We start from the raw sequence: 11,305 nt of genomic DNA on the forward strand, positions 1-11,305 counted from the left end.
TGACAAACTGAAAAAGGTTTGTTAAGATATTTTATACACTATGTATGTTAACATTGTTAACAAAATTTCAAAACTACTTTTTTTAATCTTTCATTGCATGCATTGTATTTCAAATTTAAACTTTTACTTCATACATCTTAGAAATCTTTTAAAAACTAAATGTGATACTCCTTATTTGAACTGTGATATTGATTTGAGGAGGAGTGTGTGGACAAAAGATACACCCAAATTGAACTTTTACAATCATGAATTTCTTGAACATCTTGTAAGTAAGATATTGTCTGTCTATGCTGTATCTCCTTAGTCTTATTGATCTATGTATTATGGTTTGAGGTCTTTTTGTCCCAATGTGAGGTGGTTAAGCATTTTTTGTGTTATTAATAAGTACCTGTTAGATATTTGGATACACTTATTACAAAATGGTAAAACTGTGCCAGATGCTGTATGAATTATTCAGGAAAGATAAATATTTTGTAATGAAGTGCATTTGTTGATCAAAGCACACAGGTAATGAACAAAGGATAATTTTTATGAGCTCATGTATTTTTTATTCAGTCATATTTTATTCAGTATTGAACTGTGCTTGATAATGCCACTCTTATGTCATAAACCTTTCAAGTTCCCTGTAAGTTAATAACATTTTTGGTTTTGGCATTTTAAGTTACAATCAAGGGAAAAAAAGAGTTATCAAATTTTTGAGCTGCACTTACCTTTACTTGCCACTGGGATGTATGGCTGTTAATTTAATAGTTTCTAATTATTGTTCTCAAACAAGAATTAAAATCATCTCTGCGTAAGGTTACATCTTGGTTACATCTTGTATCAGTATGACAATCTTTCTAGTAACATGCATGCTTAGACCCAAGAAAAATTAATTTTGATCATGATACCATGTGAGTTAAAATAAAATAAATCCGTCATTCCTAGCTCAAAAATAAAGACAATTTTGGAATATCCCTACCCCGCCTTGGATAGTGATTGCTACACCCTGACAGTGAGCCAAAGTCTGATAATGATCTGAACCTCATTGAGCAATGCGTGATGTGAGCGCTCAAGACATTCCTGTTTGTGGCCACGAATAAGGCGGCCACAGTCAGCTTAATCTGACCCGACTCACAGAAGATCCTTTTTTGGGCAATATATGATACCCGACGCGCCCAGGGTGTTAGCAGAAGCCAAGAACCTGCTCACCACATAATCCCTGCCAAGCCAAAAACGCTCCAGCCACATGTCTGCACAATTGTAGCTACAGTCCTTATAGCCGTGAGATCAACTCCCGGCCGGGACAATTTTTTTTTTAATTTTTTTGTTTTGTTTTGTCGTGGGGGGACAGAAGGACAGAAGACCAGCCGACATGGTGAGGTGGACTTGACCGCCTACTCGGCAGACCCCCCCCCCCCCTTGCAAGAAAAAAGTTCGCCCCACCAGGACTCGACCCCCCGGCTGAGCACCACGCCCCAGCGCGCTCGCCACTCGGCTGTCGGCTCCACTTGTCAGAGAAGAGTTCAGAACTCGGTCCTGCTTTACGAGTCTTGGTCTCCCGGATTGCACGCGTTCAGGTAGGGTCAAGTCCACCTCCTCGACGCGCTGCAGCCCGGGTCGACTCCTGGCCAGAAACAAGGAAAATGGCCAGTAAATGAGCCCCCCGGGCGCGAGGAGGTTAGGTTAGGCTAGCGGAGCGTGCATTTATTGGCCTTTTGGTTAAAATTTCGACCCGGGCTGCAGCGCGTCGAGGAGGTTGACTTGCTCGATCTGAACGCGTGCAATACGGCAGATCAACACCCGTAACGAAGGCCCGAGTTCTGACGTGTCCGCCCACAGGAGCTGGCGACAGCTGAGTGGCGAGCGCGCTGGGTTGTGGTCCGGAAACGGTCGGCTCAGGGATCGAATCCTAGCCGCGGCCCTTTTTTTCCGCTCTGTTGATCCGCTCCCGGCGACATGAGCGTCTCGGCTGCTGCTGACTCCCGAAGACATGATCAACAGAGCGGGAAAAAAAGTTCTACGGCCGCGGGATTCGATCCCTGGGCCGATGGTTCCGGGACCACACACCAGCGCGCTCGCCACTCAGCTGTCGCCTGCTCCTGTGGACAGAAACGTCAGAACTCGGGCCTTCGTTACGGGTGTTGATCTGCCGTATTGCACGCGTTCAGATCGAGCAAGTCCACCTCCTCGACGCGCTGCAGCCCGGGTCGAAATTTTAACCAAAAGGCCCATAAATGCACGCTCCGCTAGCCTAACCTAACCTCCTCGCGCCCGGGGGGCTCATTTACTGGCAATTTTCCTCGTTTCTGGCCAGGAGTCGACCCGGGCTGCAGCGCGTCGAGGAGGTGGACTTGACCCGACCTGGACGTGTGCAATCCGGGAGACCAAGACTCGTGAAGCAGGACCGAGTTCTGAACTCTCCGCTGACAAGTGGAGCCGACAGCCGAGTGGCGAGCGCGCTGGGGCGTGGTGCACAAGAGACCCACGTCCCAGGGATCGAGTCCTGGTCGGGGCGAGCATTTTGTTGTTGTTTTTTTGGCAGAGGGGGGGGGGGGCTGCTGAGTAGGCTGTCAAGTTCACCTCCCTATGTCGGCTGGTCTTTTGTCCTAACCCTTGGTCCCCGCGCCGCAATCTACTAAATAGGAAAAAAAATGAGCCTCGGTCAGTATTCGAACCGACAACCATCCGCGTCCCGGGCGCGCGCTCTACCGACTGAGCCAATGATGAGGCTTTTGCACAGGTGAAGCTTATCTCCGATGTGCCTCACACCCCGGAACATTTGGCTGGCAGAAGGGCAAAAGGGTTCCGTCGACTAGATTCGAACCGCAGCGACAGTTTGCGTACCGGCCCATCACATCCCCGGCCCCTGCCCATGACATCAGGTGGCTCAGGTGGCTGCCGGACGCCGTGAGGTGGGCGATGGGTTACCTACCTCTCAGGCGGACCGATCCAAGAAAAAAAAGCGTGGTGAAATTAAGTATTTGTCCGGTGGCACACAATGACACAGTGCGGGATCAATCCAAACAATTTCCAGCGATTAATTTCAATTTTTATCCAAAATGCTGAGGGTACATTTCTCTGTGCCGGGAGTTGTGTTTGTGAGGTGTGCAAAACTGTTTGGGGTGCAAATAAAGTGAAACAGTAAAATGAAGTTGATTTGTTTTATGCCTTGTCCAGCTTTACATTTATTATGCTTTGCAATTTAGTTGATACAAATACCTGGTGTTAACAAAAGTTAACTTGAATGTTCAGGATTCAACATAAAAAAATAGCACAAGTTTTGAATGCCATACAACAATATCAGAAATTAATCACCACAAATGAGGCAATGGGCCAGCCACACACCATCCAATCGTTACACTTTACTTTAGACTATTATTTGTACTTAATTAGATTTTACCTGAAATGTTTGACTGTGGTTCCAAATTTTTATTCTCTGATGGAATTAGTTTTTCAATCCGATAGTCTTCTATTGTAAACAGTACTCTAAAATTAAAGTAAAATAGACATGTTACGTAGCTACCAAGTACAGCATGAATATGGTCTAGTTGTTTGATGTCTGATCTTCTTAACTGATAACCCATATTTAGCTACGGTGTTGCCGGCAAATTGAGAACACTATTCTACAATGCCTAGCCTTGAAGAAAAATACAGAGTCTACAAATTTTCACTACAGTAGAAGTATACAACTATTTCAAAATATCTAGAGCGCGACTGTTAACAGGATATGAAATGAAGTGTGTGACTGAAAATGAGGAGTAGATCAGACAACAAAATTATAACAATGTTTGACTTCTGTTAGAGAACATTGGAACACAGGTAAGTTCCTTCAGGGTTGTTTTTTCGACAGAAGTTTAATGTAACCATATCTGTCATCTATTGCCTACTGAGTACCTAACTCTATAAGCTAGAAACATGCATTACTCATAGTTTACCTTAGATCATTTAATTACAACAAGGGACAAGATTGATCTCCATAAAATTATTATCCCAGTTTGAAAACACACGTACCGGATAATTTTCATGCTTCAGTTCTTAGAGTAAACTAAATAAGAAACATTTTAAAGTATGAATATAAAGAGTATCAAAGAAAGATTCTTATAATTACAGAACATGGTCAGAATAATAAGGGGAGGGAATAGAGAGAAAACAAAATAAATAAGAGGGTCTTTAAAATGAACATAAAAGGGAACAGTAAACTGATAAGAATATTGAATAGGAACTTAAGCACGAGCCAGTTAAGAATTAACAGATGAAATAATAAGACTTTACAGTAAACAAGAACATTTTTTTCAAAACCATCAAAATCAATTATCAATCAATAATTAGAAATATAAATTGTAAAAAGCCTCAAAGGAACAAAAGAGACAACTCAGACTTCAGGAGATATGGCAGAGATGAAACAAGAGACATTGAGTCGGAAGTAAATCACAGGACAGTTACGTTTTGTTTTGCACTCATAAAAAGAAATGTCATAGCCAAAGTCAAATGACATTGATAAAATTGGAAGGAAGGAGAGGAATATTGGAGGGTATAATGAGAAAGTCGCTGACTTACATATGAAAGCAACTCGATGGAAAAACAAAAAACCCACTGTGATGCTTTGTCAAAATTATACAAGAGAAACCATAAAATTTATTGAAATTTTTGGGTGAATCCATCCTACAGATAGTGAAAACACTTCACTTTCCTTACTTTCCAAAACTAAATGCACCAATATTATTAACTTACTGGAGCTACTGATTATACTACAATACATTGTCAGGAAAAATACTGTAAAATAAAGATGCAAGGTATTGATTTATTAACTTAGAACTTGCTCAAAAACATGTCATTTCTAATCCGCAAAGCAGTTGAGAGGTTCTACTTCATGACAAAGCATAGCACTGTTGTGAGTCAAATTCAATCCTTGCTTATAAAATAAATCTCTCATTTTACACAGCCTACTTATTTTCATTCTCATCTCACTTCTCCTCTTCATGAACACCATTGCTGCCATTTTGTGCTTCTGCTTCCGAAATTTTCGGAGTGGAATCTTGCCCATTCACTCCATTAGCTCTGCCGTCAAAGTTGAATTGATGTGACAGTGATGATTTTCCATTAGGTGTTGGGGATGAAGAAAATGGGGAAGAGGAAGTAGACGATCCCTTGGGCATGAATGTAGTCCACTCATCAGTCTTTTCATCAAGGTACTCAATGCTGTTCAGGAATGCTTTACCTAGGATACAAATAACGCATGTGTAAGTTGAAGATTAATTATAAAAGCCAGATTAATTAAGAAAATTTTGATTTGAAACACACCTGAAAAACCGCCTACAGCATAAAGGCGACTGCCAATCACAGCTACTCCCACATTTGCTCTGGGAGTTGTCATGTTTGGACCAGGTGTCCAGGTTTTTGTTTCTGGATCGTAAATTTCTGTACTGCTCAGAGCATGTGTTCCATCTGAACCACCAACCACATATAACTTTCCTGCTCAAGAAAAATAAGAAGTTATAATAACTTTTACTTTTACAAAACTAATCTACATTTCATGGATTTGCAAGAAGCTGATTTGAAACACACCTTTGAAATGGGCAACACCACATCCACGACGTGCTGTTATCATCTCACTGGTAAAACTCCATTCATCAGTTTCAGGATCGTAAATTTCAACTGAATTGAGGCAGTTCCATGCATCACACCCACCAACAGCAAATACTTGACCATTCATGGCGCATACTCCAGCTTGGTAGCGACCTAAAAACCATTTGTACATGCAAATTGGTTACACTAAAATATTTTATTTAAATGAGTAGAAAACATGGGATTTATTTAAAATGACCTGTTTGAAGAGCTGCCATGCTTATCCACTTGCCAATATCTGGATCAAGAACGTCGCACTGCCGAATTCCAACTTGTCCGTTCCATCCACCGATGCAGTAGATTTTGTCTCCAAGATTGCACACACCTGAAAAAAATTGTCATTGTAACACTAACCCACAACAGACTTATAAGTTCTCCAATACCCGACAAAGCCCAAAGTCATGGTAAGGTGCATCGGTGTTTTTAAGAGAGATATAATGCCTTGAGAGTTGTGTTATTAACAGTGATCTCAATCTTTTTCTTTCTGAGGGAATAAACCCTTGCAAGGTTCATAATCGAGGCATTATATCATAGGACTTCATCTGTAAACAATTTTGTGAATCAAGGTGAAAGAAAACTGTCCAGCATGCAAAGCCCTGCTTTGGCAAGGATTGCACGTTGTACTTACTCCAAGGTGGTACACAAACCGCAAAAGACCAGGTCTCCTGCACTTTACAATTACAAATATATTACCACAGGCAGTGGTTATGAAGCCCATGCCTCAGCAAGCATTTCAAGCAGGCGAGCTGAGGTATGAGCAGTCATGAACCCTCATGCACTTGCACCAATCACACCATCAGGAGCATTTCCCTTTACAATGACCCACCCTATGTCATGTATCAGCACATTAATAATTGGAGCTTACTCACCGGATGGTTAATAAATGCTAAATTAATCACTGATGAGCTCTCTCTTGTAGTTCAAAACTTCCACTGAAACTGTTAGCGTGTCCCTTGCCTCTCACTATGCTTTAACACAGCCGTCTTTCATGCTCCTAGAATGCCATACACTTGGTGGTGCTCATGATTATGATGAATGTTCAAAGCTGTCTACCATGGAACAGTTTTACACATAACAGTACACAGACCAACTGGTTCGCTCTCATACCTTTGTGACCAACCAAATTCCTTTCTTTGATGACAAATGCAAAGGTAAATAGAGGTTAACCTACTTACAACTGCCTGTAACAGCTGCATTAAAATGGAACCCCAATTTTATACTGTGTTTCCATAATTTTTCAAACAATATATTAAACTCTATAATGATCAAGAGCATTATAAGAAAATAGGAAACGGATGGATTGGTGAAATTACCATCTTCGAATTGTAAAAAAAATTTGGTTATTTAAGACTTGTAAAAGCATAAAACTGGAGTTTTTGCAGCTAACTTGACCGAATAAAACCCACCTCATTTTCAAAGGAAGCATATGGCATTCAGCATAACTGATAAAAAGTACTAGCAAGATATCAAGTGAACGCCAATCAGAACAGATTTTGTGAGAGCTAGTTAAGGCTGCTATCCTGCTGCACACAGAGATGCTAAAAATCTTCTTTCTTCAGAGACCCCGTAACAAAAAAACGCTGCAAAGTAAACCAACAGACAAGTGTTTTAATTTCAGGAAATGGCTCAAGGTCTTCACGAACATTAAAATGGAGCAACCAACAGCTGAATCAAGAAAAATAAAATCAACACCAAAACTATTTTCTGGTCCCTCATTTTCAGCAAAATAAGCAAAAGAAAAACAAAATAAGATGACAAAGTATTAAGATTACTTCCCTAAAGTCAGCTGATTCTGGCAATTTAATTTTTTAACTCCCACCTACTGAGCTGCACATGTGAAACCAAAAGAACTTTATAAAGAAACTCACCACTGAAGAGCCCACAGGCCTTAAAAGTCTGCAAACAGAAAATATACACACAGGATGCTGTTTGCATCTCCTTGTTTCCCTCTCCACTCCAGGAGTTGTATGTCACTTCCCATATCATGCACATTGTCCTAGACACACCAATAACCCAAACCAAAATCGTGACAACAGGATGGATGATAATTGAACAAAAATTTTGAAAAAACAGTCCAAGAAATTAAAGCTCAATTGCCATCAAGAAACAACAAAAAACAAAATCAGAATCGATTAGAAGACAAAATGCAAAGATATATTCTTTGAGACAGCAGAAAGTAAAGAAAAGAATTAGAATACAAGAGTAGCTGGCCTACTATAAATATTAAAGGATCAAGCAGTACAGAAAAGTGATGTTATCAATATTAACATAAGATCCAAAAAAACATATCAAGAAATGTTCTTTGACGCTGATACTGCTGAGAGTTGAAGAGCGAACAATTTATTAGTACAATAATAGGGGCAGGGGGGAGGAGTAAAACAACAGATAGAAAAAAAAAGAGACTCGGACTGATGGCAATATATTGTTTTAGTGGTGGATCTCAAAAGAGAAATGATTTTGGGAGGACACAGAAGCAATAAAATGTGTAAAAATCTTGGAGGTTTCAATTTTAAAATTATTGTTCAATTTGCTCCACAGTTCCTTCATTTAACTCAAGTCTCACATAGATCTCATATACCTTATAAAATCATGTTCATTAATGGAAAATGCTCCTGAATACCTCTACTCAAGCAAGCACTACAAACTAGCAACACTTACCCACACTATGACAGAGCCAGTCATTATAATGAAAATTGCACAACAATAAGAGCTTGATTGAAAAGTGCCATACGAATTAAATACATAACATTGGATTAAGAATTCAGAATGCAATTAAAATCTTGAATATTGAGATGCTGCATAGAAAATTTTGACATGGGTGCTAATAAAGTCATTATCATGACTAGCTCAATATCATCATCAACAAGAGCAAGGGAGGACTTACAGCATTGATGCATACTTAAAAGGTTGCATCACAACTAGAAATTCTCACACTAAATTCTTGCAAGAACTTAATAAGTATCTTTCCAAGCTCCAAAGGTACAGCAGTATGTAGAAAGTACGTACAATTTATCTTTTAAAGTGAGGATTTCCAATTGTGAAATAGTCAACCACGGATCGTGGGATTAAAAATTAAGAACATAAGAGTTTTGATACTTTGTCTTTGTAATAACTTGCCTGTGTGGGACCGTGCTAGTGGTAGGGATGCCACCTTAGTCCACTTCTGCGTTTCTTGACTGTACTTCTCAACTGTGTCAAGTTCAGTAGTACCATTACTGCCTCCAACAGCATACACTTCACCCCGGACCACGGCAATATTGAAGCGTCCTCGTGCTTCTCGCATTGGTGCAACTGTAGCCCAGATGTTCCATTCAGGGTCATAGGACTCGACACTCTTCAAACATTCAACTCTGTCATATCCGCCTGTTAAAAAAAGTAAAAAGAAATATTCAAAACAAATTTTAATAAAAGAAAAAACAACAACAAACAAACAGGCACTATATTTTAAAACAGTAATTTAGGTCTACTCACCACAAACCAGTAACTGCTCATTTAAATTAGCACACCCACTTGAGCATTTGACAGAACTCATGTGGGCCATGACACAGAGAATGTCAGGCTGTTGCTCCTTCTCTTGACTTTCGGCACGACTGTTGGAGACAGGTGTAGTTGCAATAGGAGATGGTGTGGTAGCAGTTGGCTGATTAAGACGCAAAGTTACTGACATGGACACTAAGCGTGAGCCAAATGCAATGAGAGCTTGGAATGCGGACTCTGAAACAAATAAGGTAGGAAAAGTTAATAGCTGAACCAAAGGTTCAATTAAAATTAGTCTTGTAAATGTACACACCAGATACTTTGCAGGATGCAATAAGAATGCTTTCGAATTTCTCATCAATTTCAGGTTGTTCACCAATATCACGAGCCAAAAATAGAACCCTTGGTTTAGCAGGTTGTAGGGGTGCTTTGCGTCGAGTATTCTGAAATATTAGCAAACATTTTTGAAGATTAAAATAACTGGTAAGCAGTCAAGAGAAAACTAATCATCAAATACTGTGAAACACACCTTGGAAGCTGTAATCTTTTTGCTCATTTTCTTGTAGTCCTGCACCATTTCTGTATCATTGCTGTCACCACTGGGGAGATCAGAGCAGTCCTGAAGTGAGTTATCAAATGCTAGGTATAGCATGTGGTCCTGAAATTTAAGCATGTATTAGTAATCAACATAAACTGATACAATTAAAAATGACTTTGTTGCCTGGTACTAAAATACCTTTTCTGCTAAATCATCAAGGTCTGAGGTACCAGTTTCACATTGCTTCCTTATCCATTCAAGTACCAATTGGCACACAGAATCACCGCCATCAAGGGTCATTTCTTGACGAGTTTGCCTGATCAGTTCAATGCGAAGACAGGTCAAAGCCAAAAATGGAGCTGTTTGCCTTACAGCTTCAAACTGATTAAAAAAGAATTACAATTACAACAAGTCACACAAGACTTTAAAATTAGATTTGTGTGAAAATGATAATACCTTTTCTTCGATAAAGGAGTCAACCCGAGATACCAGAGATTTATGACGGGTGATACCAGGCAGGGATCGAGTATCAATACAAGATTCAACAGTTAAATTTTCCATGAGGTGGCGTGCGCATTCCTGGACTACTGGTTCCATTTTCAAATGAGATGCAGCCAGGTATATTGCTTTCACTTGCCTTGGCTCAGCAGACAATCTATAAACACAAAAAAATTAGGAACAGGCCGAAAAGTAAAGAATAAAACATGCTTTTTTGAATCTTCGGAAATTACTTGGCTGTGTATGCATAGTCAATAAGTTTCTCAATAGCAGATCTTTCAAAGCCACCATTGAGCTTGTATGTTATGACAGTTTCCCGAGCATTGCCTTTGGCTTCTTCTTCAGAGGAAAACATTTCAAATAAGTATGAGCTGGCACTTGCAAGTACAGCTCGGTGGGCGTGCAGCTCTGCGTTACCAACCTGGAGGATGAGTCCAAGGATAAATAAAAATAAAAGTTCCACACATAATTATGCACTATCCAAAGACATTTAAAAATACGTACATGGAGAATAACATCACAGAAATGTCTGTTCTTGCGCATCATATTTAATGCCTGAAGAGTGCGGCAATGATGGTCAGTATCATCGAAGATAAGAGGTCCAGGAGCATCCTGGGCCTCTTCATCTTCTCCGAGGACACCACCAACCATAGTGGGTGGCTTCCCGTTGGAGGTAATTGCTGGTGGAAGTTCTGGAAAAAGAAAATAGATACATAGAATAATAAAAGAGATATACAAAATCAGGACACAGAAAACATGCCATTTATACTTCTGAAAGTAAGACAAAGAAGGTAGAATAACTAACCTGTCTGAGTGCGCATTTTGAAGAAGGATCAGTACAGACGGTCTTTGAGATCAGGATGTCACAACGCTAAGCGTTCTACTCCACGAAACAACCTATCAAAGCAAAAGCGTTGTGTGAATAAGCCATCTTAAGATATGATACACTACATGTATCAAGACATTATTAATTGACAATATAGTGCAAAGTGAAACTAAAATTTACATTAAATAACAAGTAAGTTACTCAAGAATGGGTGCAATAGAAAAGCGCTTCCCATGGAATTAATTTTGACACATATCTGACAAGTGGCTGAATTTACCACAAAGCTTACTATAAAATAATAAATTACATGCATCTATGATAAAACTGAAAGTGCTACCGGTAACAGGGGACAAGGGGCG

The 11,305-nt window shown here is 39.9% G+C and overlaps 2 protein-coding genes across 9 annotated transcripts in view; one reads left to right on the plus strand and one right to left on the minus strand.

The window, feature by feature from the left end:
• LOC113202606 (oxidative stress-induced growth inhibitor 2) overlaps positions 1 to 960 on the plus strand; it is a gene marked incomplete in the record, with an annotated part of 39,474 nt that extends 38,514 nt beyond the window's left edge. For both annotated transcript variants that reach the window (XM_052266423.1, XM_052266424.1), the window contains 1 exon segment: positions 1 to 960.
• Positions 961 to 3,129: 2,169 nt separating this feature from the next.
• Positions 3,130 to 11,305, minus strand: part of LOC113202609 (influenza virus NS1A-binding protein homolog) — a 30,314-nt gene continuing 22,138 nt past the window's right edge. For 6 of the 7 annotated variants that reach the window (XM_052266428.1, XM_026416916.2, XM_026416919.2 and 3 more), the window contains exons 2-14: positions 10,926 to 11,017; positions 10,625 to 10,812; positions 10,354 to 10,541; positions 10,079 to 10,277; positions 9,821 to 10,003; positions 9,614 to 9,742; positions 9,398 to 9,527; positions 9,079 to 9,321; positions 8,725 to 8,970; positions 5,807 to 5,932; positions 5,548 to 5,721; positions 5,284 to 5,454; positions 3,130 to 5,200 (exon numbers count right to left, since the gene is read on the minus strand). In XM_052266428.1, coding sequence (XP_052122388.1) covers positions 4,947 to 5,200; positions 5,284 to 5,454; positions 5,548 to 5,721; positions 5,807 to 5,932; positions 8,725 to 8,970; positions 9,079 to 9,321; positions 9,398 to 9,527; positions 9,614 to 9,742; positions 9,821 to 10,003; positions 10,079 to 10,277; positions 10,354 to 10,541; positions 10,625 to 10,812; positions 10,926 to 10,941 — 2,247 coding nt within the window. In that variant the 5' untranslated portion in view covers positions 10,942 to 11,017 and the 3' untranslated portion in view covers positions 3,130 to 4,946. The remainder of the gene's footprint in view (positions 5,201 to 5,283; positions 5,455 to 5,547; positions 5,722 to 5,806; positions 5,933 to 8,724; positions 8,971 to 9,078; positions 9,322 to 9,397; positions 9,528 to 9,613; positions 9,743 to 9,820; positions 10,004 to 10,078; positions 10,278 to 10,353; positions 10,542 to 10,624; positions 10,813 to 10,925; positions 11,018 to 11,305) is intronic. The other variant, XM_052266429.1, reaches the window with a different exon arrangement.

Source organism: Frankliniella occidentalis, unplaced genomic scaffold (assembly GCF_000697945.3).
Source record: "Frankliniella occidentalis isolate FOCC.00 unplaced genomic scaffold, Focc_3.1 Scaffold39, whole genome shotgun sequence".
NCBI lineage: Eukaryota > Metazoa > Arthropoda > Insecta > Thysanoptera > Thripidae > Frankliniella > Frankliniella occidentalis.